General features: G+C 51.7%; 1 protein-coding gene across 2 annotated transcripts; it reads left to right on the top strand.

Moving 5' to 3' along the window:
* The first annotated feature begins 896 nt into the window (after positions 1-896).
* On the top strand, positions 897-27,400 carry LOC116327831 (DENN domain-containing protein 4B). 2 transcript variants are annotated; one of them, XM_031749511.2, is made up of 29 exons: positions 897-1,011; positions 12,343-12,699; positions 13,542-13,797; positions 13,896-13,965; positions 14,263-14,432; positions 14,664-14,905; positions 15,065-15,131; positions 16,441-16,499; positions 16,586-16,730; positions 16,974-17,149; positions 17,473-17,573; positions 17,659-17,874; positions 18,000-18,145; positions 18,224-18,357; positions 18,671-18,785; positions 20,096-20,302; positions 20,583-20,711; positions 20,996-21,140; positions 21,256-21,411; positions 21,491-21,728; positions 21,812-22,112; positions 22,272-22,376; positions 22,459-22,634; positions 22,800-22,956; positions 23,036-23,275; positions 23,678-23,774; positions 23,859-24,024; positions 24,151-24,209; positions 24,929-27,400. In XM_031749511.2, the coding sequence occupies exons 2-29, from the start codon at positions 12,362-12,364 to the stop codon at positions 25,072-25,074; spliced, it is 4,557 nt and encodes a 1,518-aa protein (XP_031605371.1). In that variant the 5' UTR covers positions 897-1,011; positions 12,343-12,361; the 3' UTR covers positions 25,075-27,400. The 2 variants fall into 2 exon arrangements, with proteins under 2 accessions (XP_031605371.1, XP_031605363.1); XM_031749503.2 differs by lacking the exon at positions 897-1,011 and adding an exon at positions 6,934-7,534.
* The last annotated feature ends 528 nt before the right edge of the window (positions 27,401-27,928 follow it).

Below are 27,928 nucleotides of genomic sequence, written 5' to 3'. Positions count from 1 at the left end.
ACTCCTGACTCTCAGGGCAGGTCAGGTGGTCAGAAAATCTGGCGTGTTCTGTTCACACTCAGCAGAGGGTCGCTCTCACCTGCCAGCCAATCAGAGGGGAGCAGGTGCAATTTGTCTTCCACCACCTTTAAAGCCAACCCTCTGATGTCATAGCGCACCTTACCTGCCTAAGGTGGATCTCAGAGCTGCAGATCACCACAAACTCCCCAAAACATGAGAGTATTGAAGAAGAAGAGCTGCTTGAACGAGCTCTTTCTCTCATGATTATGGAGGAACAATGTACCCAGGTCAAAGGTCATCAGGCACTTGCTGACCTGTGATCAGGTTTTCTGGAGGCTGCTTTGGAGCAGCAGCTCTGCTTCGTCCCTCAGTTTCCATTCTGGTGGTCCCCACCTGTCCGTCCTCACCTGTCCTGTGTTTGAAGTTGGAACCTCCAAACATTTCACCTTTTTACATGAAACAGTGAGTGAAATTATGTCCCCTGTGTGAAACAAAATTCAGACTTTCTGCTAATAACGAGCTGAAATATATTCTGATGTTATTTTATTCTGATCATACTTTTGAATTTTTAGAGTATTATTATATAAATATATTTATAAAGCCTTGAGATTCATATGTTTACCTGTTTTTATCTGGCGGGGAGTGTCTCACAGTGTCTCACGCCCACAGGTGTGAGAGTGACTGGTTGTCTCTCTGTGTTAGCACCTGTCCAGGTGTTCTGTGGTAACTTAATATATAAAAACATTAAATCATATCAAATGTAACGATTGTGTTAATTAATATGGCGAAATAACAAGACACTGGAATTTTGTTGTTGCGGTTGAGGGCCATTTAAAATGATTTTATTTTGAAGGGGTTTACCGGAAGCTGTCGGCGCTGTTGCCGCTGATTGGCTGCTCGCCTGCTGCGGCTCCTCGGAGCAGACGGACAAACATGGACGTCACATGTGAGAGAATGACCTGATCATGGTCCGTGGAGCCCGCAGCGGGAACAACCAGCACCGACACACAGGTACCGGGGGACCGGAGGGGCCGGGGACCGGACCGGGACCGGGGAGACCTGGCCGTGTTTCACGCGCGGCTCGGAGCGACCGCCGCGCTAGCTGCGGGTGGAACTAGCTTAACGGAACCGCGTTTAATGTCAACATCTGCAGCCGCCCGGTGTGCGAATCGGGAGGAACGGAACCGTGCTCCAGCGCCCCTCAGTGGGCTCGCCGTGGTCCCGCTGTCCGCGAAAGCGAGTCGCCTTGCGGTAAATGCGCAGAACGGGACTCGAAAACGAGCGCACCCAGGCGGGCATTCTGCGTCCGATAATGGAACCTGCGTCCTGCCGGGGCCGCTCTGCGCTCCGGGGACGGCCAGCGTCGGTCCGCGGGCTCAGAGAAGACCGAACCCGGAGCTCTGTGGTGGTTTCACCGTGGTTCGGTTTTCGGACGTGCTTCAGTCACGAACCTGCTTATTGAAGCGTGCAGAGCGCTGTCCGATAATGGAACCCCGCTGGGGATGCTTTGGAGGTTTTGGATGTCCAGCAGCTGATTCCCCCCAGCACCTGTCTGCACACCTGTCTGTCTCCTTGTTGCACACAGGCTGTGAGTCATGTTCAGCGGGGGACAAATTAAAGGAAAAGCCTGCATGGAGGAAGCTGCTGCTGCTGCTTTCTCTTCTGCATCACTCCTCCAGCTCTGAGCTCTGGCTCTCCACCATCATCCTCAAACTCCTGAAGGTGGACAGGGCCCTGTAACCTGCAGCCACAAAGCCTGAGCTCAGGTGAAATCCACAGAGGCTCTTCTTCCTCCTCAGTCAGAGCCAAGCTCACCTTCCCGTTTTTTTCCTTTAATTTGTCCCTGTCCGTGTGTGTTGTAGGTTTGCTCTCATGGAGAACGAAATCATCAGATTATTAAAGTAAAAACTGACAAATCAGAAATGAGCACGGTGAGCTCGATCATCTGAAAACTGATCGATACCGATCGATCAGTTTGCTGCTGATACAAGCAACAATCAATAGATTCATATTTTCATTGTACGGCATGTCGGTGATTAACAAAGGAGGAAAAGTGAACACATGAGCAGCAACAATTGTGGTAATAAAAATAAATATTTTTAAAAATAAATTTAATAAAATATAAAAAAGAATTTTAATATAAAAAAGAAAATATTTAAAAAGTGCAAGAACTCAAAATAAATCAAACTGAAAATGAAATGTTAATAATTCTGATGTGAAACTAGCTTCATGTAAGTCACATGACTTCCTTCCTGAGGCCTGGCTAGGATGTGATTGGTCCGTGAGAGTAGAACAGGTAAACACAGCAAAGCTGAGCCTGCAGCTGGCGTTAGTGTTGGCAGACGCGGCGGCAAGGAAACCTGAGACGCCTGCAGGATGTGTCGCTTCTTGTAAAGAATTTGTAGCTGCAGAGCGAAGCTGCGGTCATGTGACGGATCACAAAGAACGCACTCAGGAGCGTGTCAGACGCTGATATGAAAACAGCCCAGACTGTATGATGTCATCAGAGGGCGTGGCCCTGCAGTAGTTATTTAAATAAGGCTCCTGATTGGACGTCTGTGGTGTTGTGGTGGTTTTGGCGGGGTTGGCGCCGGCTCGCAGGCGTGCTGATGGGAGCGCTCCTATTTCGTGTTAGAAATGAGACCTTTGATACCTGAATGTGACCTTTAACCTTTAGTCTGACTGAGCTCAAACGGAGCTGGTTGAGGATATGAGGAGGTTATTATGAATGTAACAATAAAGGGGCGTGGTCACGTTTCCAAACCTGAGGCCGAGCCCTCCACCTGAACCCAAAACTTCAGAACCTGACCTCCGGTGTAACACCTGGCTGACCTTTGACCTGATTAACTGTAAATAGTGAAGGACTGAATCTGTGGGGCAGCAGGTAGTTGGTGGGTCAACTCTGAGACCGGGTCAGGAGCTGGTTTAGTTTTAGTGGTTTGTGGATGAGGACTGGTTTGTGCTGGTTTTAGCACCGGGTGGTTTTAGGGGTGCAGGATGTGGTGGAATGGGACCGTAACGAGTCGAATGGAGAATAAACTGGAACGCCTCGTCTGCAGACTCGTGGCTCAGCATTCTTCCTGTGATGCGTTCACTGCCTCCGCACTGAACTGGGACGCATGAGCGACTCTGTTTCCAGGAGATTACGCAACGACTCAGGCTCCAACATTTGGACGGTTTCATGTCCCGAACGTTGCTGCGGGGCGTGAGCTGACAGTTATGTAACAGGACTGGTTGGGTTGACCTCTGACCTCTGTCTGCGGGTCCTCCTATGATGGAAGTGTTTTTGAACGGTCGCCACACGTCCGCGTTTTTGAAAAAGGCCTCGGAGGTTTCCTGAAGCTGAAATCTGCAGGGACTATTTTCAGCAGCGGATTGATCCGCAGTCAATGCAGGATGACTTCCTGTGACTGAAGCAGACTCAGAAGGAGGAAGCTGAACTTTGACCTCTGACCTGTTAGCTGTGCGTGGTGTCATGGATTCAGCGGTCTGAGCATGCTCTGTGCCTGCAGCCATGTTGGCCGAAGTCCAGAGTTTTTTTCTTCAGAATAACACGAGTGAACTTTAGACCGATTTAGTGTTTATTGTTTGTTGGTTTGCTAAAAAGTTTCCTGAACCTGACCCCTGACCTCGACCCTTGACCTCGACCCAGTGATTAAACAATTAAATTTGACACTGAAACTGAGTTAAAGGTCAACATGAAATTCAAAGTAATGAGGAAACAAAATATAAACGCTCCACAGACTGAGTGTGCCGCGTGACAGTGGGCGGGGCTAATCCTGGTGACTTTCAGCAGAGTGGGAAGTAAAATGTGACATCACTGTGATGATGATGATGATGAAGTTAAACATCACACATGTGTCAGATCCATCTTAGATGCCGCGTCCTGTGAACAAACATGACGTCGAGTTAGTTTGAGCATCCTCACTTCCTGTCTGAGCGTGGTCACATGCAGCGCTGTGAAAAGTATTTCTTACATGTTTGAGATCGTCAAACATTTCAAAGGTGACTCGAGTAAACGCAGTCTTTAATGATGATGTCATCGAGGGAACAGCGTGAACCCGACCCGGCGAAGGCCTGCTTAGTTTGGTTTTAGAGCAGAGTCTGAAAAATGACCTCTGACCTCCTTGACCTCGGTGGGGAGGTGGGCGTCAGCCATGTTGGAACAACAACATGCAGAAGACACAGCGTGCGTGTTGTTGTGGAGGTGACGTCGAGGAAAACGCCTGATTGGTCTGATTCTTGTGTCGCTCTACGTGGCGCAGTTCCTGCCCAACACGCACACTGCACGCTCCCATGGATGCATCACAGAGTAACTTGGGGTTAGTTTGCTGCCCCATTTATGGAGCAGATGAGGATCGAACCGGGGATCGAACCAGCGACCTCCTGAGCTACAGCCACTAAACAGAGGTCAAAGGTCATTTTTAGTCTGTTGAACCATGCAGGAGTCGCTCAGTCAGGACGATCACACCGCACACTCGGTGTTTGCCTGCAGCTGTCGTGTTTTTAATCTGTAAGTGATTTTATTTTGAAAGGGTAGCATCTTTGTTTTGGGTTGGTATAACTTCCTGTTTTAGAGCAGACAGGAAGTGTGACTGCTGGAGGCTCCAGAAGCAGAGGAAGTGCAGGTTTGCTGCTTGCAGACGGTCAGCTGTCTGTCTCGGTGCTCTTCAGTTTTTATTCTAACGGCTCACCTGTGCACAGGTGTGTCAGCCGCTCTCCTGTTTGTCCTTCAGTTTATTGCTGAGCCTCCAAACCTTCAACACACAGACACACACACAGACACACACACAGACACACACAGACACACACACACACACACTGTTTCAGGATGTCCTCTGTAATCCGTTCTTGTCTCCTGCTGCTCTCTCGTGTTTATCCTCCGGTTCAGGTGCTCACCTGGACTCTGCTGACATCAGTCAGGTTAATATGACACTAACAACAATAATAATAATAACATGATGCTGATGACGGTTTGTAAGCAGCAGACACTGTGACGAATAGCGTTTTATTTCCTGTGCTGTCGTTGGTGTTTCCTGACACATTCACATTAGCACTGATGTCATCACTGTTATCCGTGATGACATCATCGTCCTATGTGGGAACAGGTGCTGTGGTCTGAGGTGTGAATGAAGCAAACAGCTGAAGCTTCGTCCTGCTGCCTGTTTGTGAGTCTCGGTTGTTCCTCTTCGTCACAGTTGCTGCATCATCATCATGTGACTTAATTTTGGAAGCTGGCAGCGTGTCCTCGGAGCTCCGGCGCTCTGTGGACAGACTAAATTTAGACTCGTGTATCTGGATCTCCTTCCGTGCTGTCTGTGTGAGGAATATTCCGGCTGCCGGTCAGAGTTTAAGGAGCAGCCGGAGCGTCGCTGACCGTCCCGGGCCTTTGTGACGATGCTTTAAATAGCTCGGCCTGCTGTGGGATTTCTAAGCTCCGAGGGCCGCAGCCAAGGACGGGTCGGGATACGAGCTTCAGTCAGACGGACTGAAGGCGACTGATCCTCAGCTGAGGATGACGACAGCATATACACCCAAGGTCTTCATCGCTGAGTAATGTGCAGCTTATTCTCCCCATTTGTTGTTTATGGAGCTGCATTCACACCGAGGCCGACCCACCTGAACACCTCAGGTATTCCTGGAAGAATTCCAGAGGAGTAATGCACTTCCTGACAGAGTTATGGGAAATTTCAGCTCCCTGCTGTCATCAGATTGAAGAATTTGTTTAACTATGGACTAAATAACTTTGCTGCTGTGGATTCTGAGCTCAGGTGAGCACAGACCGATGGACGCGTCTCACCTGTAACTGGGTGACATCAGACGTACATGTGTCACAGGTGACACAGGCACCTGTCCAGGCAGACTCCGCCTCCTTCCTGTGCTTGGAGCTTGACTGATGAGCACCTTCAGTGAGAGTTCACCTGTTCCCCTTTAACACACGTGAACACGGTTAGCGACACGCCGCGGTTTTGTGAGAAGCCTCAGTGACGAACTCATCGAGTCTCCGACAGCTGCGCTGTGGGGCTCTGAGGGAGGTGAGAACTGCTGAGCTCGGCATGGCGGTCATAGTGAAGAGCTTTAGTGTTTGTTTTAAAGAGACCACAGAAGAAGAAGAAGAAGGCCGGCGCAGTTGGAGTGACAGGCACCCAGTGACATCATGACGACGATGATGATGACGATGCCGGTCTGCTTCACTGAGGTTGTTCTTCAGAAAGCTACACGTTCCAAAAGCTCCAGAAGTGTAGAGGATGACCTCACCTGTGCCTCAGCGAATCTCACCCACACGTCAGAGGTTCTGGGTCATTCTGAGGGCGGTTCCAGTAAGCTGCTCAGGCAGAGCGCGTGCTCGCTAACCTCTGATGCACACTCGGTGGTTTTGTTCTGGTCCCTCAGCGAGCTACACGCCGTTTCGCTGAGTAATCACCTGACATCTTTCGAGGGTGCAGAAAGCATCCAGGTAAAAATTGAGTGGGCGTGGTTCAGGACTGAGAGCTGCACATCAACTCAGCTGATCACCGACCATCAGGGTTAAAGGTCGGGGTTTTATCCGGGTTGAATATGTGTTTACAGTGTGGAGGTGAACTACTGAGCATGCTCGTACGGTTCCCCCGGTCTGCCCTCTGCGCCGTTTGGTATGACTAACGGAACGTAACGGACGTAACGGGCACCACGGCCTCGGAGGGGCAGACGGGGGGGAAGTTTAATGGTCTGACTGGACGCTTCCTGATTGGACACAGGGTCACATGCTCGTCCTAACAGACCAATAACAATAGTGTTCTCGTGACCGATACTCACATAAACCCACCTCTGACTCTCTCTGGGCTCACGCCCTTTTCCTGAGATCTGATTGGTCAGCAGGCGATGGTTTCATACCTGTCGATCTCTAATCTTGAACGGTGAGGTGTGCAGCATTGGTTACCATGGCGATGTACCTGGTAAGAAGTGACGCGCCATCGTAACACCCAGAGCCTGATGGTACCTGAAGGAAATGTGAGACGTTCACTTTCCATCAGGCTGTGATGTCATGTGACAGTGATGTCACTGAGGCTGCTGATGCCAGTGACCAGAGCGTGACGCCCCGGGAGACACAGAGGCACTGTGATCTAACAAACCCCGCCCCCAGTAGCCAGTACCAGTTACCCCATAGCTCGGACACACACACACACTCTGACACACACTCTGACACACACACACACACACACACACACACACACACACACTCTGACACACACACACACACACACACACACACACACACACACACTCTGACACACACACACTCTCACTCTCTCACACACACACAGACACACCCACTTCCTCTTTGCTGTCACCTCTTCTTCGGGGGAAATAGAACGCTGCTTTCACACCTTCCTGCCTCGTCACTCGCGCTCACACTGGAAATGAAAGCTCTATTTTTCTCGCTCGCTGCCCCGCTCACTTCCTGTGGCAGCTGCTCGCTCTAACGTGCTGCAGTGAGCGAGGCGTGTGACTGACAGCTCGTCAGGCGGGACGCACGGACCGATCCACCGTCACAGTAAGACCCCGTTTGTGTTTGTTCGTGTGTTAGGCTTCGTCACGCTCGTGGTCAGTAAAACCTCGCCGTCTCGTTAGCTCGGCACCTTGGTTTGTCCTGCCGGAGCTGCCAGATTGGTCGGTTTGGGGATCGTTGCGTCGCTCAGCAGGAAGTGAAGCGTGGAGTCTGTGAAAGTTAGAGACCTGACCAGAGCTCAGACACTGCATGTGTGTGAGAGGAGTAAGGGTCCTGACTGTTTGAGCTGAAACCGTCCTCTGGGCTCTAACAGAACAGGCACACCTGAGCCTCACCTGGGCTGAGTCAGGCACCTATAGCTCAGGTGTTTCATGGCCCAAACAACACAACTGACATGTGGCTCACATCACCTGAGTCAGAGCCAGGTGTGACAGGTGATGAGCTGATTTTTGGTTTGCACACGTGCAGATGTGTGTGTGACACAGGAGGATGCTGGGATAGGAGCAGATGGAGGCAGATGATTGGCTGCACCTGTAGGTCAGATCTGATCTTCTTCAGGTGTGACCTCCTGCTCGTGGTTCCATGCTTGTAGTATGTAGTTTCATGTATTTTGGTGACCTGATTACACAACTGTTTTACTTTCCCTCACGCCGTGTCATCGCCGTGTTGACCTCTAACCAGCGTCAGGGATCGCCAGGGCAGCATGAGAAAACCAAGCGCTTCTTCAGGTGTGCGAGAGAAACCACCGCTCGCAGCAGAGGAGAGGTTCCGGTTTCAGCTGCGATCGGGATTATTATTAACCGTTTCACTTCCTCTTAGGTGCTTCACTTCCTGCTGCGCTCGAACAGTTTGTTGAAATGTTTGAGTGACTCTGCTTAAAGGGTCAGAGGTTAAACTGCTGCAGAGAGGGAGGCCCGACACCGACAGCCCCACCATGTTTGTGCTGTTTGGAGCATTTTAATGACATCAGGTTAGGCGAGCTTACCGTCCAGAGAGGCGGGGCTCTGGTTTGATGAGAGGAGTTTGCTCCACCCTTCACTCTGGAGACAAAAAGCTAAAATGTAAAATCCAGACCTCAGAAGTGACTTAAACCAGCGGGTGATGTCTGTGTTCTGGAGGTCAGAGGTCAGAGTGTGTGGTTGTGCTGAAATGCCCCTCACGCTTGGCAACGACGGGATTTTAACGGTTTGAGTGTTTGATGCTGGTCTGTGAGGAAATCTGCTGCGTCAATGGGATTTCCAGTGTGTGTGTGTGTGTGTGTGTGTGTGTGTGTGTGTGTGTGTTTCCACTGTTGCATATTAAAAAGGGAACTGACTGATGAAAGCAGCTGTTTCAGCTGAAATTTCTGTTATAACTTCCCGGCTCAGCAAACACAGGCTGGTGCGTTTGATTTAAAGACCAGGGCGTGCCGTCTGATGTCACAGTTATTTAACCAGGTCAGTCCCCTCAGGTGTGCGCAGACAGCAGGTGACGCGCTGTGTTTACGTGAACACGAGCAGATTCTACATGTGACCTCTGTGAATCAGCTGCTGCTCGAGCTCTGCACTCGAGCCAGTGTTCACCTGGTTTATGAACTGGGTTCAGACTGGGTTTATGAGCTGGGTTTAGGGGCTGGGTTCAGACTGGGTTTATGAGCTGGGTTTAGGGGCTGGGTTCAGACTGGGTTTAGGAGCTGGGTTTATGAACTGGGTTCAGACTGGGTTTATGAACTGGGTTCAGACTGGGTTTAGGGGCTGGGTTCAGACTGGGTTTAGGGGCTGGGTTTAGGAGCTGGGTTTAGACTGGGTTTATGAACTGGGTTCAGACTGGGTTTAGGGGCTGGGTTTAGACTGGGTTTAGACTGGGTTTATGAACTGGGTTCAGACTGGGTTTAGGAGCTGGGTTCAGACTGGGTTTATGAACTGGGTTCAGACTGGGTTTAGGGGCTGGGTTCAGACTGGGTTTAGGAGCTGGGTTCAGACTGGGTTTATGAACTGGGTTCAGACTGGGTTTAGCGGCTGGGTTCAGACTGGGTTTATGAACTGGGTTCAGACTGGGTTTAGGAGCTGGGTTCAGACTGGGTTTATGAACTGGGTTCAGACTGGGTTTAGGAGCTGGGTTCAGACTGGGTTTATGAACTGGGTTCAGACTGGGTTTAGGGGCTGGGTTCAGACTGGGTTTATGAACTGGGTTCAGACTGGGTTTAGGAGCTGGGTTCAGACTGGGTTTATGAACTGGGTTCAGACTGGGTTTAGGAGCTGGGTTCAGACTGGGTTTAGGAGCTGGGTTCAGACTGGGTTTATGAACTGGGTTCAGACTAGGTGTAGGGGCTGGGTTCAGACTGGGTTTAGGAGCTGGGTTCAGACTGGGTTTATGAACTGGGTTCAGACTGGGTTTAGGAGCTGGGTTCAGACTGGGTTTATGAACTGGGTTCAGACTGGGTTTAGGGGCTGGGTTCAGACTGGGTTTAGGAGCTGGGTTCAGACTGGGTTTATGAACTGGGTTCAGACTGGGTTTAGGAGCTGGGTGAAGAATGGGTTTGGATGGGTCAGTGCTGGTTTGGACTTTCAGCCCATGCGTGTTCCTGCGTCACAGACCTGGATGGGTTTGTTTCTGGCTCGTGTTTGACTTTAAACTCCTGTTTCAGGCTTCACAGCGTGGACCAGGTCTGGGTGTGGTCTTGGTGTAAAGGTGTCAGGTAACAGTGTTTGAGGTTTTTCCCTTCTTAGTAAACGGTTCTTTTGTCACCGGGAAAGTTGTGTCGTATCTGTACAGGATGAAGTATTTTAGTGTTTACCAGAGCAGCTGACTGTGACTCACTACAGCTCAGTTTCTCCTTTTCTTATTTGAGGTGCTGACCAGCGTCGCGTCCCTCCCCCGGGGTCACGTAGTTTAGATATTTCATGTGTGGATGCGTGCTCGACCATCCAGGTAAGATATCCTAGAAAGCTTCCACTGAAGCATGAAGATGAACTCTGCGGGATTTTGTGTTTTCAGTCTCAGATGCTGAGCTTTATTCTGGTTTCAGGTCAAACTGAGGCTTTTCTGACTCTTACACAGAGCCTGCTGACAAATATGAATGAGAAGCTTTGCAGCATCTCAGGTTATGTTGAAATGTTTTAACTGGGATTCTGCTCATGGAGACTGGTTTGGTTTTACTCTGGGTTAGGATGGACTCGTTTGGGGTCTGATTCATCTTGGACATTGGTTTCGGGCCGGTTCGAACTGGTCTGGCGGAGCTCCTGTAGGTGGGTCCATCTCTTCAGGCGGCCCTGTGATGCTGGGATGGAAACTCCTCGGTGGGTGGTGTTGTGTGTGGATGTGCAAACTGCTGAGGGGGTGGAGGTGTGTTTGTGCTCGGTGACGGTGGACAGCAGGTTTGTGTTAAAGAGATAACACCGTGTTTTATCACCTCGCTTGTCACGCTGTGTGACGTCATCGATGAACAGGAAGCAGTCTGCCTGTCCGCTTCCTGTTTGCCAGCTGACCTCTGACCCTCCAATTACTGCATTTCCTCCTCTCCTTCCTCTTCAACTGGTCCCTCTCACTTTCACCCTGCGATGACAGCGACAAGTGCGGCGCCGCCCTGCACGACTGAATATCTCCTCCTCACAGAACAGGAAGGAAAGCAGCTGTTTGGACGCGTCTGCTGACATCAGCTATAAAAGTTTAAATTTAGTCTGAGCTGAAGAAGCGACCGTGTCATCAATAAACCATAAAGATGAATCGCTCTGATATTCTCAGGTGAAACAGAGACGCTGAGCGTTTATGCTGAGGTGGAGCCGCGACTGAAAAACACTCGTTTTAAACTTAAAGCTGTGATCGGAGTTTGTCCGAATGCCGTCGCTGAGGCTGAAGTTAGCCGGGTTTCCCGAACGCTGCGCTCAGCTGAGACCGAGCTGGTCTGTAATTCATGTTTAATGTTAATATTAAATGATTGTTTACCTGCACATGGCTCTGTGCGGCGTACTGTGGTCATGTGATCATGTGCCTTTTAAATCCATACTAACCAAACTTGGCACACGGCTGAGCCCGCTGATGGAGATGTCTTCATGTTGCCTAGCAACCAGCTGATTACATAGCCCAGTGCTGTACCGTGAACATTAGTGACATCAGCAGAATCAGTAAAAAGTTTTTATTTCATGTTTTCCTTTCATTTGTTTGTTTTTTTTTCTTTTTTGCAGATTAATTTTCTGATCTTTGTTTATTTGGATTTGATGGTCTGTTCACTTCCTGTCTCATCTGAATGAGCAGTGACGTGTCGAGTTTTTAAATCGGGTTCTTCGCTGTGACGTCACGTGATGGCGTGAAAACATCAGTGAGAGGCTCCACAGCCAATCGGAGAGGAGAGAGAGTTTACAGTTAGAGACTGACTTTAAAACACACACACACACACACACACACACACACACACACACACACACACACACTCTCTCTCTCTCTCTTCAGTTTAATCACACGTTGTAGCAGAATCGGCGTCGGTGTTTACCGTCACGCCCCGACGCACGTCAGGGCAGATCTGAATCCACATAGCAGCCTCTCTGCTGCTCTCTGATTGGTTGATTCGGGGCTGCGAGTCATTGTCCCGACCTCCAGCACGTCGTGTGTGTGTGTGTGTGTTGATAATATGTCAGATTTACGACCCAGTAATAATCTCATCTAACTAATTTGAAAAAGTAATCTATTACCCTGGAGCTTGTGTAAATAACGGCGTTGGGTCACGCGTGCTGGTGATGTCACCCAGAGCTCACGTTTGCAGTAATGAAAGTATTTGGTATGACTGACGGTATTTTCTGTTGATGTTCATCTGCAAGCTGCTTTGCAGCCCGCCTGCTGTCCCAGCTGTGGTGACCCGTGCTCTCTGTGTCCTGCAGTGGAGGATCGACAGGAGGCATGACAGAGGAGAAATGTCCCCAGCTGGTGGACTACTTTGTAGTGGCTGGCCTGGACCCCGTGGGGCCATGGAGGCCCCTGGACGAGGATGGGAAGGCCGCTGCCGCCTCCTCGACGACGTCCTCGTCTTCTTCCTCGACGGGCCGGGCGGCGGAGCCCGTGACGGACCTGGTGGTGATCGCCCGGGGGCTCGGAGAGGAAGTTCCCGAGGGCTTCACCTGCATCGAGAAGACGCTGGGCGGACACTCGGCCGAGCTGAGCGCCGGCCTCATCAACAACCCGCACCTGTACCTGTGTTACCGCCGAGGGCGGGACAAGCCGCCCATCCTGGACCTGGGGTGAGACACACACACGTTTGTGGTTATGAGCTGTGATTGTGTTTGAATCCTCAGACTGGTGCCGGCACGATTTCCAGCTGAGATCCGAGTGATGGTAGATTTTATCGTGTTTGTTCGATTCAGAGTTGAAGCTGAATGAAAAAACATTTTCTTCATTTTTGTGAGAATTTAATGTTAAAAACATTCGACGTGTTTTATTTTGCTTCGTTATGAATATTCAGCTGTATATCAATAAGAAATCGTCTTTATTTTTTACAGTGTGAAGTTTTTCCTAAACATGAGACTTTTTTCATCCAGCGTTCTTGTTTCGTGTTCCTGCTCTGAGTGTCTGTAACAGCTGGAGTGTGCGAGGCTCTGATGCAGCTGCAGGGTTTTTGGCTCATGCAGTGCTTATTAAAGCCGAGGTTATGTCATCCACAGGATTATGTAATGCAGTGGGCATGCAGTCGTGCTCTCTCATGTTCACCTCGTTAGTTTACACTCAGTGTTGGGGAATAACGAGCTTACTCCTTTCAGATTATGTGTTTAATCTCTGACTTCATGGAGTGTAGCAGCAGGTGGAGCTGCAGGTTTGGAGAGACCTCCAACCTCAGAGGGAACCCAGCCAGACCGCCCCCTGCTAGCAGCATAGGTGACAGTGGGGAGGAAGAACTCTGTTTAAACAGGAAGGACAGTCACCTGAGGGACCGGTTGGGGGTGAGGGAGGGAGAGGGTGAGGAAGGCAGGGTGAGAAAAGGTGTGAGCAGCGTTCCTCCCTGCGGTGGTTCAGGCTCTGTGGTTAGCGATCATCGCACTGATGGTGCGACCGATGGAGGCGCTCTGATGCACTGCCCTCTCTGCAGGGTTCTGTACGAGGGGAAGGAGCAGCTGAAGCAGGGCTGGTACGTCATTGAAACCACGCCGTACAGCCGCTCAGCGAGCCTGAGCGCAGGCGGCGCCCCCACAGCTCATCGGGTCTTTATGACGTACCGCCGGGCTCTGGACTCGCAGGGCCTCCATACGCTGGGCGTCACCGACATCGCCCTGCTGCTGCCTAGCAAGGGCGAGGTGGCGCCGCACACCTTCTGCAGAGTTGACAAGAACCTGAACACGGGCATGGTGAGTGCGGGGAGGCGGGGATGTTTCGGGGGTTTGAGCCCCCCTGTGGGTGCTGCATCACTGACCCTGTTGCTGTGCTGGTGTTTGTGTGTTTGCAGTGGGGTCCAGCGCTGCACGTGTGCTACAAGAGAGCCGTGGCTACAGCCAACGCCCTGGTGTTCGAGGCCGGTGAGTACCCGCGTGACCCCGTGTGTTTTCACCCTCCTGCAGGAGGGCGAGGGTTAGAAACGCTGCTGGTGCAGAGACACGGGGAGGGTTCCCCAGTCTGTGCACCACAGCTCCCAGCTGCTCAGATAGGTGATGGTCTTTCATCATATGGAGCTCGCAGTACGCAGGGAGCGCTCGGGAACGAGGGAGGAAAAACGAGAACGTGTAAAACCAGAACAGAGGGTCAGAATAAAATCCAAGCAGGACAGAAAAGGTCAGGATCTGTGCTGGAGTAATCAGAGTATCGCTGCCCCGCAGATCTGATCAGCCGCTACCCGGAGGAGGACCTGGACTCGTTTCCTCTGCCTGAGTCGGTGCCGGTCTTCTGCCTGCCGATGGGCGTCACCGTGGAGAGCTGGCCTCAGAACACCAAGTACCAGCTGCCCGTCTTCTCCACCTTCGTCCTCACCTCCGCCTCCGGGGACAAGGTGGGTTAACTGGAACCATAGATGATCAGCAGGTGGAGGTGATCCGTTGTGTTGTTTACTGTTTGTGATAAAAAATTTTGTCAGTAACAACTTTGATGCTTTAAAAACCATTATTATAAAATTCACACAGAGCAGCGAGGTCGTCTTTCAGTCTGACCTCTGAACCATAAACTGGCTCCTAACTCAAGCATGAACCGGTGTTGCGTCTCCATCTTTGCTTCGTCCCTGCAGGTTTACGGCGCCGCCATCCAGTTTTATGAGTCGTTCTGCAGAGAGCTGCTGTCGGAGCGGCAGAGCATCTGCCTCGGTCTGCTGAGCGTCGTCGACCGGCGGCCCATCACCAACCGCAGCCTGCAGGTGAAGAAGAGCATCTGCGTCCTCTCTCACTGGCCCTTCTTCACCGTCTTCCAGAAGTTCCTCACCTTCATCTACAGATACTCCATCTCCGGGCCCCACGTGCTGCCGATCGAGAAGTCCGTGAACCGCCTTCTCTCTCGGTCAGAGGCCTTCACACCGGCCTCTGACTGATAAACGTCTGCCAGCTGATTAAAAACACGTTATCACGTTTTGATCTGTGCACAGAAGTGATGCGTACTGATGTCCGTTTCCTGCTTTTTGTTCCCCTCCTGCAGACACATCTCCAGCTTCATGCACAACGTCCCGTTTCCTTCCCCTCAGCGTCCTCGAATTCTCGTTCAGGTAAGACCCCACGAACCAACCGTGTGAATGATTCGCCTTCTTAAATGTTCACAGGGCAGTAACGTTGTTACACACTGATAAACCTGACACAGGTTTGTGTGCACTGGAACAGGAAGTGTTTGCGAACCTGTCCTCCAGGTCACAACTTTAGGATTTGCATTGGATTTCCTCCCGAGCGCCCCTGCAGAGCGCCGTGACGCAGCACGGTGGACAAATGTGTTACTTGTGTGACTGCTTCCTCTTAAAGGCAGCTCTTCCTCCCCACAGTTGCCAAGTTTTCCCTCTGCTGGACGGTGTCAATAACACTGAGATCAAATGTGACTGAAGTTGTGTAATTATCCTCATTTTGTAGATCGGATCGTGTTTTTCTGACGGAAAAACAGGTAGATGGACGAAAACACTGTGACTTTATTCTTTACTCCCTCCTGACAGGACGTAGGAGGCGATCTGTTTGCAGAACAAACCGGGTAACGGCGCCCACTCAGAGCCTCTCCATGAATCACTCTCATCCTGAAATCATGATTTTTAATAAGAAAAAAACACTGGGTGATGATCAGTGAGGGCTTCACGTGTGATTTTACTTGATTCGGATTAATCACATCACAGTCGGTTTATTCCTGGACTTTCCCAGAGCAGCTTTGCATGAGTCACAGTTCAGAATAATCCTTCTTTGTCTGGTACTTGGTACAAAGATCTGTTTAGTTCTTGAGAAGATGGCGTGTGTGTGTGTGTGTGTGTGCGTGTGCGTGCGTGTGTGTGCGTGCGTGTGTGTGCGTGCGTGTGTGTGTGTGTGTGTGTGTGTGTGTGTGTGCGTGTGCGTGCGTGTGTGTGCGTGCGTGTGTGTGCGTGCGTGTGTGTGCGTGTGTGTGTGTGTGTGCGTGTGCGTGTGTGCGTGTGCGTGCGTGTGTGCGTGTGCGCGCGTGTGTGCGCGCGTGCGTGCGTGTGTGTGTGTGCGTGCGTGTTTGTGTGCGTGTGCGCGTGCGTGTGTGTGTGTGTGTGCGCGTGTTTGTGTGTGTGTGCGTGTGTGTGTGTGCGCGCGTGCGTGTGTGCGTGTGTGCGTGTGTGTGTGTGTACGCGTACGCGCGCGCGCGCGTGTGTGTGTGTGCACGCGTGTGTGTGTGTGTGTGCACGCGTGTGCACGCGTGTGTGTGTGTGTGTATACGCGTGTGTGTGTGTGTGTGTATACGTGTGTGTGTGTGTGTACGCGTGTGTGTGCGCGTGCGTGCGTGTGTGTGCGTGTGTGTGCGCGTGCGTGCGTGTGTGTGTGCGTGCGTGCGTGTGTACTGATGCCATCTGTGTGTGTTTGCAGCTCTCACCATACGACAACCTGCTGCTCTGCCAGCCTGTCTCCTCGCCGCTCCCGCTCAGGTGAGTGCCAGCTTTATCCAAATGAACCAAATTACCTTTACCGTCATGCCTGTGTTTGACCTTTGACCTCTGTGTGTTTATGACAGCGGCGCGAGCTTCCTGAAGCTGCTGCAGAACCTTGGCCCAGAAAACGCCTGCACGCTGCCGCTCGCCGTCCTCACCGAACACAAGCTGCTGCTGCACTCGCTCCGACCCGACGTCCTCACCTCCGTCAGCGAGGCTCTCGTCTCCGTAAGACAAATGACAAAAGTCCCAGTGCTTCATCTTTATTCTCGTGGGCCAATTAAAATGTACCTGAGGGCCCCCACTGGCCCCTGAGCCGCAGTTTAAAAGCACTGAATCCAAAGCAAATATAGAGTTTGTTCCAGGCAGGAGGATAAATCTTTCCTTTTGATCCCGTCAGCAGGTTCATCAGACAGATTGAAAAGATCTGAATCTGTCCCGGAAGTTTGTAACTCCTGTTTCTGTGTCCAGATGACATTCCCGCTCCGCTGGCTCTGTCCCTACATCCCTCTGTGCCCGCTGCAGATGGCAGACGTGTTGCTGGCACCAATGCCCTTCATCGTGGGCGTCCACTCCAGCTACTTCGACCTGCATGACCCGCCCACCGACGTGGTGTGTGTTGACCTGGACGCCAACACCATCTTCCAGTGAGTCTGATACCACCTGTGCACCAAGCCGAGGATAGATGGTTAAAAAAAAGATCTCCCTTTATTCGTAGCATCAGCACTCTTCTCTGAGTTCTTCCTGCATCTCCTCTGTAGTGTAACAGGTGCTTTGATTATCCACAGGAACCAAACAGTTTGTGTATCAGGCTGTAAACATGTTTATTTCTGCTGCAAAGTTTTAACATGGGAGTCTATGGGACTTACTCTCTGCTGCCTCTGCTGGACATCAGAGGAACTGCAGCATTTGATGTTTCAGCGTCATCTTCATTGGACAAAACCTTTCCTCCTCTTTTTCCTCGTTTCAGGTCAGATGACAAGAAGCCGCTGTCGTGGCGTTCGTTGCCCAGGAAACACGGCAAGATGCTGTTCAACGTCCTCACCAACCTCCACAAGACGCTGGAGAAAAGTGAGCGACTGTAACGGCTGAACACATAAACCAATGCGTAAAAACAGTTGCGTCATTTAGTGACTCTCACCTCTTGTGGCTGCAGTTTGCACTCCCGGCCAGGAGGAGGCGACGCTGGAGTTCCTGCTGACCGACTACGACCAGATCTACAGGCGTCAGAAGCAGCTGGAGCTGGAGATCCAAGAGGCCTTCCTGCGCTTCATGAGCTGCCTGCTGCGAGGGTACAGAGCCTTCCTGCTGCCCATCACGCAGGCGCCATCCGACACCACCACCGACTGCAGCTCCCTGTTCAACCTGCAGGGTGCGCCCTTCTTAACGCTGTTGGCTTTTGTGTGCAGAGCTGTGAATCTGACCCAATCGTCGTGAGCTGCTGATGCACACGCAGCCGTGTGAGTGACGCTTCTCCTCTTCCTCTTTGTGCCGCAGGTTTCCTGAAGTCTCGGGATCGAACGCAGCAGAAGTTTTACACCCAGCTGACCAAGACGCAGATGTTCACCCAGTTCATCGAGGAGTGCTCATTCGTCAGCGACCGCCACGCCTGCCTCGAGTTCTTCGACGAGTGCGTGCAGAAGGTTAGAGTGGCGACGCTTTCTTGCGTTGCTCGGCTAGCACGAAGCTAAGGTTTTGATTGGTGTTCTCTCGCTGAGCAGGTGGACGTGGAGAAGCCGGAGGAGGTGAGGCTGATCGATCTGGACGAGACGCACAGCGGTGAGCACACCGTCTTCATCATGCCTCCCGAGGAACCGCAGGAACCTGATGGGTCTGAGTGCCCCGCCCTCTACAGGTACAGCTCCGCCCTCAGGGGACGTGGAAACGGGTGGGTTGGTTTGTTTGCTGTGGAGGCGGGAGGATGGTCGGGATATTTTCAGCTTTTCCTCACAGCTAACCCAGGTGACCCGTTTACTTCTGTATGTTAGCCAATGAGCTTCCATCCTGCCATCATGGAGGGTCTCGATGTAAACAGATGCTTTCAACAAGTTTCATTAAACACGTTTTTATTTGCTGCGTGTAAACAGACTGTATGGCGTCCTCTCGGGGAGGAGGAGCCACGATAGCCGTACCACCTGCTCACACTTGTTTCCCTCTCACCTGTCCAGTTATGAGACCTTCCCCACCCTCAAACTAGAGCTCTTTGACCAACCCCAGGACCAACTCCGCGTCCCGGCCAAGGGCAGCGCCCCCAGTAGCCCCGCCCCCCGCCGCACCAAACAGGTAAGACAATGATGCTGAGCAGAAATGATCTGGTCCCGTGTTGTGTTAATTCGTGTGTACGGAGCACGCTCCGACGGGAGCAGCGATGCGTTCAGGAGAGCGCTGAGCGTGGAGGTTTCCTCCCATCCTCTGAGCTGAAGTTAGCTGTGACCCAGTTTCCCTCTGAGTGAAGGCGAGAGGAGGAGCTTTAACAGGCGTCCTTTGCATCATTGTAATTTAATGAACTGGTATCAATATTGCAGCGCTCATTAAACATTCAGAGGCCACAGACGGTGTTTTCTGATCTGAGGAGCAGGAAGAGAGCATGCTGGGAGGATTTAATCATGTACACATCGCACTGCTGTTAAAGCTCCTCCTGAAGGAGACCTGCAGTGTCATCAGTGGGAGTGAATGAGCTCATTTCTACTGCTCACTGAAAACCATCACAGCCTGCAGTTCCTCCCATGTCCACTCGAGGCTCCTCGCCCAGCCTCAGCCCGCTCTCTGCTGTCGTCGCGCTAACTCACTGGACGCTCTGCAAACACAGACGACAGGCATCCTGATCAAACGAATAATCATAACTGATATCAGAGCTGTGATCAGAGCTGTGATTGGTCTAACACTCAGCTGTTAGACCACTAACATGCGTTCAGTAATGAGTCCGATCCCCAATTTGAGTCCTGTGAGTTCACAGTCTGGGATTATGATTCAGGTCAAAGTCTGACGGCTGAAGGAGGATCCACAGATTTCTTGGCTGGCGTTGGTGCTGGGAGCAGAGGAAGGTAACACGACTGACGATCCTGATTCTGCTGGTTGGAGCACTTAAACCCTGTAACAGACTCGGGATCGTGTCCTGATCTGGAGTTCCACAGGGTTCTGTCTCGGGACCCCGTCCTGTTTTTTTTGCACGTGCTCTCTCCAGGTCAGATCATTCACCAACATTTACAGCTGTATTTAGCGTCCAGTCCTAGAAGTCGCTGTTAGATTAGACGGCTCGCTGCGTGCGTGTTGCAGCTAAACGATCCAAACTCGAGGTGACATTGTTTGGCTCTGCGCTGTTCACTGAGAGTTCAAAGGATGACCTTTAAAGCCTTTCATTAAAACACTAGTTAAAAACTTTGCAATAATCTTGACAGCCCAGAATAATCTCAGGGCTAAATGTGTAAGCATGACTTCATTTAGGCTGTAATGCAGCGTGCAGTCAGTGTGACTCAGACGTCATGCTGTGATATTCACGTTTCTGTGGAGGAGCTGATTTTAAAGTCATGATTCAGTCGCTGCCACACCTGCAGGATCTGCTCTGACCCCCCCCCCCCTCCTCCTCCCTCTAGGAGATCAAGTTGGCTCAGAAGCGGGCCCAGAAGTACTCGGCGGTGCCGGACATGTGGTCCAAGTGCCTGCTGGGTCACTGCTACGGCCTCTGGTTCATCTACCTGCCCACCTTCGTCCGTGCGGAGACCGCCAAGGTCCGCGCCCTGCACACAGCCTACGACGTCCTCAAACACATGGAGAACCGCAAGGTGGTGCTGCCGGACGAGGTGAGGCTCGGACGGGCTCAAAGGTCGCTGCTGTGAAATGTTTATTATGTTATTATGTTTATTATGTTATGTGATGTTATGTTTATGCTCGTCGCCCTGAGGAAACGCTTAGAGAAATCCGTCCAAGCGTCAGGTGTGACATAAACTCTCAGGTCGCTGGAGCCCCAAGCGCTGACACGTGGGACGGACTCGAATATAATGATATGAGCACCAGGTTATACTGAACGTGTGTGTGTGTGTGTGTGTGTGTGTGTGTGTGTGTGCGTGCGCGCGTGTGCAGGTGTGTTACCGGATCCTGATGCAGCTGTGTGGTCAGTTCGGGCAGCCGGTCCTTGCTGTCCGAGTCCTGCTGGAGATGAAGAAGGCGGGAATCACACCGAACACCATCACCTACGGATACTACAACAAGGTCACACACACACGCACACACACACACACACACACACGGTCTCTCACACACACACACACACGGTCTCTCACACACACACACACACACACACACGGTCTCTCACACACACACACACACACACACACACACGGTCTCACACACACACACACACGGTCTCTCTCACGGTGACTGCTCAGTGACGTGTCGACGATGCTGCTCGTCACCTGCATCACCTGTTCAGGTGTTTTCCTGCAGTTACAGCATGAACTCTGAACGTCCTCGCCGACGCCATTCTCTCTCCTCAGGCGGTGCTGGAGAGCAAGTGGCCGTCCACCAATCAGGGCGGGCGTCTCCGCTGGGCCAAGCTGAGGAACGTCCTGCTGGCTGTGGCCCAGTTCAGACAGCCGATCAAACGGCGGCAGAAGAGCGGCTCCGTGGGGTCGCGAGGAGGTCAGACATCTTTAAGTTTATAATTTTAATTTTCAGACGCCAGGAAACGTTGATGGATGACCCCACCATTATGCAGGAAGTAGCCCTGACCTTTCATTTATATGTTTGGTTACAGAAACGGCGGCGGAGTCTGACCGAAGGCCCCGCCCCCACTCCACTCTGATTCGTCAGTCAAGTTGGAGCGGTCTGAGTGAAAGCTCGAGTCACGAGTCTCTGACTGGCCCTCTGGTGAAGAGCAACAGTCTGAGCAGCATGAAGACGGCGAGCGACAGTAAGACGCGACCTGCTCGGCTTCATCGCGTCCTCCTCTTCCTCTGTGACATCACTGACTCTTTTTTTTTACCCCACAGAGGTCAAACCGGGTAAGAAGTCTGTCCTCCGTGAGGCAGGGGCCAATGGCTGCGCGGATACCGTCTCCCGTAAACCCCCACTGGGACGGCGGGGCACCTCCACGCCGCCTCCAGCGCCCTCTGGTGGAGTTCTGGTTCAGCGGAGTCAGGTCTGCCTCTCCAGCTTCTACAAAGAGTGCGTGGAGTTGGCCGACTCGGAGCTGGACTTCAGCTGCCAGCCCGCTGAGGCAGACAGACGGTCAGTTTCACCTTCACCTGTCTGACATCGATTCTGGCCTCTGATTGGACGTTTCTTCACCCGTGTGCATGTTTGATCCTCAGACCTGCGGACGTGCAGAGCTCGGCCGGCAGGAACAAAGCTGTAGATGAGAACTACAACAACGTCTCCTCCCCGAGCCGAGGAGGACTGGCGGGCAAACTGCAGCAACTCCTCACGCCGACCAAACACCGAGTGTCCGTGCGACGAGCTGCCAGTGTGGGCGACCGGAGGCCGGGAGGGGGGGCAGGGGCAGGAGGTGGAGTGATTGGACGAAGAGTGTCGGACCAGAGGCCGTCCAGGAAAGGTCAAGTGGCCGAAACTCTCCTGAAAACCAAGGAGAAGCTGGTCAACGCCACGTCAGAGGTAACGGCGACGTCTTCACGTTTGAACGTGCGCTCTGTCAGCTGTTGGTTCATGAGCATCGTCTGCATACATTCCAATATTAAAGTGTGTTCCTTGTTTTTGCTCCTCGCAGGTGTTAACAGGGTCTCTCTGTCACTAATCTACTTCCTGTCTTCTCAGAGCTCGCTGTCTGTAGGAAGCGATCTCGACTTGATGGACGTGCCGAGTCCCGCGTATCCTCTACGCCGGTCCTGGGACGCCAATCAGGAGGGGGTGGGAATAGAGGTAAATGGAGTGTTTTTAGGATGGCTGCAGCAACTGGACTGGTCCTGTTGATTAACCTGAGCCCCTCCCCCCGTGTGTCCAGGTGTTGATGTCCAGCTGCTCGCTCTGTCGTAGCTGCAACTCGCTGGTTTACGACGAGGAGATCATGGCGGGCTGGACATCGGACGACTCCAACCTGAACTCCTCCTGTCCGTTCTGCGGCTCCTCCTTTGTTCCCTTCCTGAACGCCGAGATCTGTGACCTTGGACCCGTCAGCAGGTACAAGCCCACCTGGGCAGGTTTAGCATGTTGCTGTGCCCTAACGTGACCAGAGGTGTTCCTGCAGGACAGACGTCATCTGCTGGTGGTCAAACTCCAGAAGCATAGATCGTTTATATAAATCGGTGTTTCTTTTCCAGAGCTGACTTTTCTTTGCCTTGTCAGTGCGGACCGCTGCAACTGGAACCTGGAGGACGAGGTGGAGAGTGCCGTGAGGCCCCCCAGTGGTCACGAGGCGTCCCTGCGACCCCAGTGTAACGGGCTGAGCGAGGACTCCAGCTCCGAGACCAGCAGCTACTCCGAGACCAGCAGGACCACCATGGTAACGTTCCGCAAAGCCGCTTCTCTCGCACATCGTCCTCACCGGACATCTCACTCACAGACTCCACCCCCTCCGTCAGGGTTCATCAGTGGGTGGAGTTCCCCAGGTGACCGTGGCCTACCTGAGCCCTCTGGTTTTGAGGAAGGAGCTGGAGAGTCTGCTGGAGAATGAAGGCGAGGCGGTCCTGGCCCAGCCTCAGCTCCTGGACAACCACTCCATCATCTTCTGGAACCTGGTCTGGTACTTCCAGCGCCTCGGCCTGCCCAACAACCTGCTGCAGCTGGTCCGAGCCTCACCGCTTGTCAGCCAGTTCACACAGGTAACATCCAGTTAGGTGACATTATGGCAGCCTAGGTGGGCGTGTCCAAGAGCAGAAAAAACAAAAAGGGCAAAATGGGAAAGAAATGAGGTCGACTTCGGTGGAGGAGAATGTGGGGTCGGTGCTGTGGGAATGTGCCGGCTGGGTTTCCTGATGTTGAATTTGAAGCCTCCACTTTAGCATCATCTCCACCACCAGGGTGGCTTTTTGGGTCTGCATCGGCAGACTGTACAGGAGCTTCACAGCCACACCTGCTAATCAGTAACATCCAAAAATAACCAGAGCTCAGGCCGTTAGCGCGGTGACCTCACGGCAGCCACGTTATCGGTTAGATTATGTCATTAAAAAGGCTCCAACAGCACAGCTGAAGCCTGGCTGACTCTTGTCGTTCATGTTTCCCAGTCGGAGAACTCGGCAGTGAGAGTGAGACTCCTGTGGGACACCCTGACCCCCGACACAGACCAGTGGCCCCCCCTCTACGTCCTCTGGAGGATCCACAGTGAGATGAACACACAGCGTTTATTGTTGAGTTGTTGACGTTTTTACCAGCGTTTAAGCCGCCATTCTTCTTTCCTTCCAACAGGTGGCGTCCTGATGAGAAGCTACAGCTGGCGGAGGCACAACCACCCGTTCACCCTGTCCTTCCTGGAGGAGGTGCTGCGGTGGGTGGGCATGAACGAGGTGCACAAGGCCGTCACGCTGTTCCTGGACACGCTGGCCAAACAGCCGGGAACCCCCAGGATCCAGAGGTGAGCCGGCAGCAGCAAGACGACCTGATAAACGTTCAGCTGAGGTTTTACTTTGATGCGGTGAGACGTGTTGTTACCGCCGTCTGTTCGTCTGTTGGTGAACTTTGTGTTTTTTGCGTCTGACAGGAGCCTGTACAGAGAGTTCCTCTTCCTCACGCTGGCAGCTATGGGCAAAGATCACGTCGGTAAGACTCCCGACCACGCTCCATACGAACACACCACAGGCTAGCAGCTAGCATTGTTATTATTAGTATGTTCTGCGTTTGTGTTTGTGGGCGTTTCCTGTGAAGCTGACGTCTGTAAATAAATTACAGACATGGACCAAAGGAAGAAATGTTTAGATTTTGGAGGTCAGAGGTTGAGGCTGTCCATCTGTCCATCCACCCAATCCACTTATCCATTTAGTCATCCGCCCATCCATGCATCCAACCTTCCATCCACCCATCCATCCCTAAATTGATGGTGCTAATACTTGGAGTCCACCATTTAATCTCCTAACACGTCATCAGGAGGTGTAGCCTGGTTTCAGATGATCTCCACACACGTGTTACACGTGTCCTGTGGAAGGTAAAGCGAGATTATCAGGGAGCCAAACCGTGAGGCCCTGCAGGGCTTGAAGATCGCTCCTGGCCAGGTCCTTCCTCCTGTCGTGTCATTCTGCAGCATGACTGAGGCCGTTTCTTAGGAGTTCCTCGAGGCACCGTCAGCCGACATGCTCATGCTGATGTGTGGAGACTGCTCCCAGCAGAGCAGAGTAACTGGTTAAACAGTGTTAAGATCAGAGGAAGGGCTGTTCCTTTACATAGGTGTGGTCTGTAGTTCAATCACAGACTCGCCGGTTTTAACCTTCATCATCTCTGAGGTCAGCTGTTCGATGGTAACTCCTCCTCTCTCTCTCTTACAGCGGCGTTCGATAAGAAGTACAAGGCGGCGTACTCTCGGCTCAGCGGTACTCTGGGTCGGGAGGAGCTGCATAAGAAGCGAGCCCAGCCTCCCAGCCCGAAGGCCGTCGACTGCAGACGCAGCTTCCACCCGCCTCTCGAATGCTGAAACCGGTCCCGGTGACTTCCCCCGCGCTCGTTCATCCCTGCCAAGGGAAAACGGCGAGCTGCCGGATCCCCGCTGCCTTCACCTGCTCGTGTTCTTCACCTCTCTGCTGCCTCCAGGTGGAGGTCGGAGTGCCGTGCTCCTTCCTGTCCTCTGTACCTTCTTTTGCCTCGTCGGTGTGAATCCAGCTGCTCTACGCCTCCATCAACGATCCTGAAAGTAGATCCGGCAGCAGGAGACAAAAGGAACGCACTTTTCTCAGCAGCATTCTGAGCCGTGATTGGTGCAGCGTCAAAGGCGAGGGCTCGTTAGAAGCTCGGGCTGGGCTGCCTGATTTAAAGATGCACTGCATGGTCATGGGCGAGCCTCACAGTCTATTTTTAAGGCGTGGTCGAGAAGGACTTTCAGGTGTTTTTTATTACTGTTTTTTGCACGACTGATCGTCCTCATCGTGCTGGGAATCTTCCAGAAGATGGTCGGCCTGTCACAATGACGCGGAGCCGACCTAGAGAAATGCGACTAAAGCACGTGACCTGACATGAGCTCAGGAATTAGTCACAGAAACGAAGACGCTTCCACTGAGACCGAGCCGGAGTGAAAGTCTCGGAGAGAGAGTTAGCAAACTAAGAACAACAGCGGTCACCTGTAAAACCGACAGCGACGGCGACCAATCATAAAGAGTAGAATAACCTCCCACACACACGGCTGTAATCCCCCCATCCACCGCCCGCTGCCTGACCTCCAGGATGAAGCCTGAACTATTTCCTGCTAGAATCCAGATGGCAGTACAGGAAGTTCCTCTCATCATCTCTCTTTGGACCTGGAGACTCACCTGGAGGCCCGACGCACTCATTCGGGAAGTGCTGTGTGATGTGAAATCTGTATTATAACAAAGTGTAGATATTTATGGCTCTAATAAAGCAGAGAGGGTGTGTTTCAGAATGCAGAGCAGAGCTTTTTGATGGAGCTGAGTGACTCAGCGTTAAGGCTGAAGAGGAAAGAGGAGGGATTTAATGCACGCTGTCATGTGTTGATGCTCGAAAGCGTCGCTGGTTTCAGCTCGGAGCGTCTGGTTTGGGACGAGCGAGGTCAGAGGAAATAAACGATCCAATTTACAGATAAGTTCCCCTTGAAGGCGTCGCCTTCTCCTTCCTGTCCGCCCTGCGAGCACCAGCAGCGACCCTTTAGACGGTGCAGGCCTGACCGATGAATCCACAGATCCAAATGATCAGAATCCTGAATCGCTCCGTCACGTCTCTGATGGTCTTCAAGTTGTAACAGGAGCATTTAGCCTGCATGGGGTCTTTTATTTTGAAATGTGGCCTGTTTCTGATTTCCTGTTCTCCTCGTCTGCTCTGAGCAGCTTGGTGTGGTTTCTGTCAACAATAGCACCCCTGCTTATTTTGAGCAGCACGCTTCTTCTGTGTCAGGAGTGCCGCATCACTGCGTCCACGGCGTTCCGGGTAACACACCTGACCTGATCTCATTGGTTGTTCAGATAAGCAGTGGGTGGAGCCTCTGCAGATCTTTTTTTTTTTTTTTTTTTTTTTAAATATTAAAAACCAAAAAACTTCACATTTCCTTTTGAGCCCACAATCACTGCACGGCTGATGTTTTTGTTGGGTCGTGTGTGATTGTCCTGAACCAGATGCTCAGCGGCGCTATGGAGCATGCTCAGTTTGTGACGTGATGCACGTTCATGTGTGGTCTGTCAGCTGACCCACAAAGCTAACAGTTTGCTCTAGGGCACCTCGGCAGCAGCAGGAATCAAACCAGCGACTTTTCGCCCTCTGTTGGAACCTGGCGGAGGTCATGTGGGACCTTCTGTTAATTCCAGCTTCATATTTTTAGTGTCATGGAGCAGCTTTGCATGATTCACAGTTCAAAATAATGCTCCTGTGTCTGGGCTCAGCCCCTCAATCACCCTCTGCTTTGGCTATCGTCTCTTTAAGATGGCAGCTTTCCTCTGATTGGACAGCTTGCAGAAGCATGCGGAGGGGCTGAATAAACGTGAGTTTCTGGTTTACAGGAATGAATTTGAAACTGTGTGTGCGTGCGTGGGGGGGAACTGACGACTGCTTCATCAGTGAATTTGTACCTGCTGCAGCCGAGTGCCCCGGAGCCAGACGTGAACTTCAAACTGTGGTTAAACTCGTTTGACATGACGAGTCTTTAACCAACCAGCTGACCGCCTGTGGTTGGAGCTGGCTCAGGCGAGCGTATTTAAACTGATACTGTGTTTGGTGTTGTAATTTATAAATGCTCGTGATTTCAGTTGTAAATGTTTTTTTAAGAAAACAAATAAAAGTGAGCAGAGTTTGCAACAACATTTAATTTATGGATTTATGATTATTTTGGTGTGATATTTCACACCTGGGCTGCTGGACTTTGACCATTGTGAAACATCCACGTTAGCATTTTAGTGAATATCCGATTGAACTGGAGCTCCAACTTCCGTAACCTGGCAGCATGGTCACATGATGTCATTAAAAATAGTTGAAAACTCAGAGTCCAGTTCAGGTGAAGCCAGCAGATGGAGCCACCACCTGTCAGTCAAAGAGGCCGCGCCCAAAATGCTAACTTTAAGCCTTAATACAATTTAAGAATAGAACACAGTAGAATAGACCTTTATTATCATTTTGCTGCACGCCAACCGTGGAGGAATAAATAACACGCAGGAGACAAAATAAAGGCACACAATGGAGAGCAAAGTGCAAATTAATGCAGTTCATTTAATCCGCAACGGAAATCACACATTATTCCCTACAAAATAAAAGCGTAGTTGGGTTTTGAAATTTCCAGTAAAGGACACAACTTTTCAAACAAAGAAAAATGTGTTTAAATTGCGTTACATGAA

This window comes from Oreochromis aureus, linkage group 11 (genome assembly GCF_013358895.1).
Source record: "Oreochromis aureus strain Israel breed Guangdong linkage group 11, ZZ_aureus, whole genome shotgun sequence".
NCBI lineage: Eukaryota > Metazoa > Chordata > Actinopteri > Cichliformes > Cichlidae > Oreochromis > Oreochromis aureus.
Note: the sequence above shows the minus strand (reverse complement) of the source record. Positions and strands in the feature narration are given on the sequence as shown.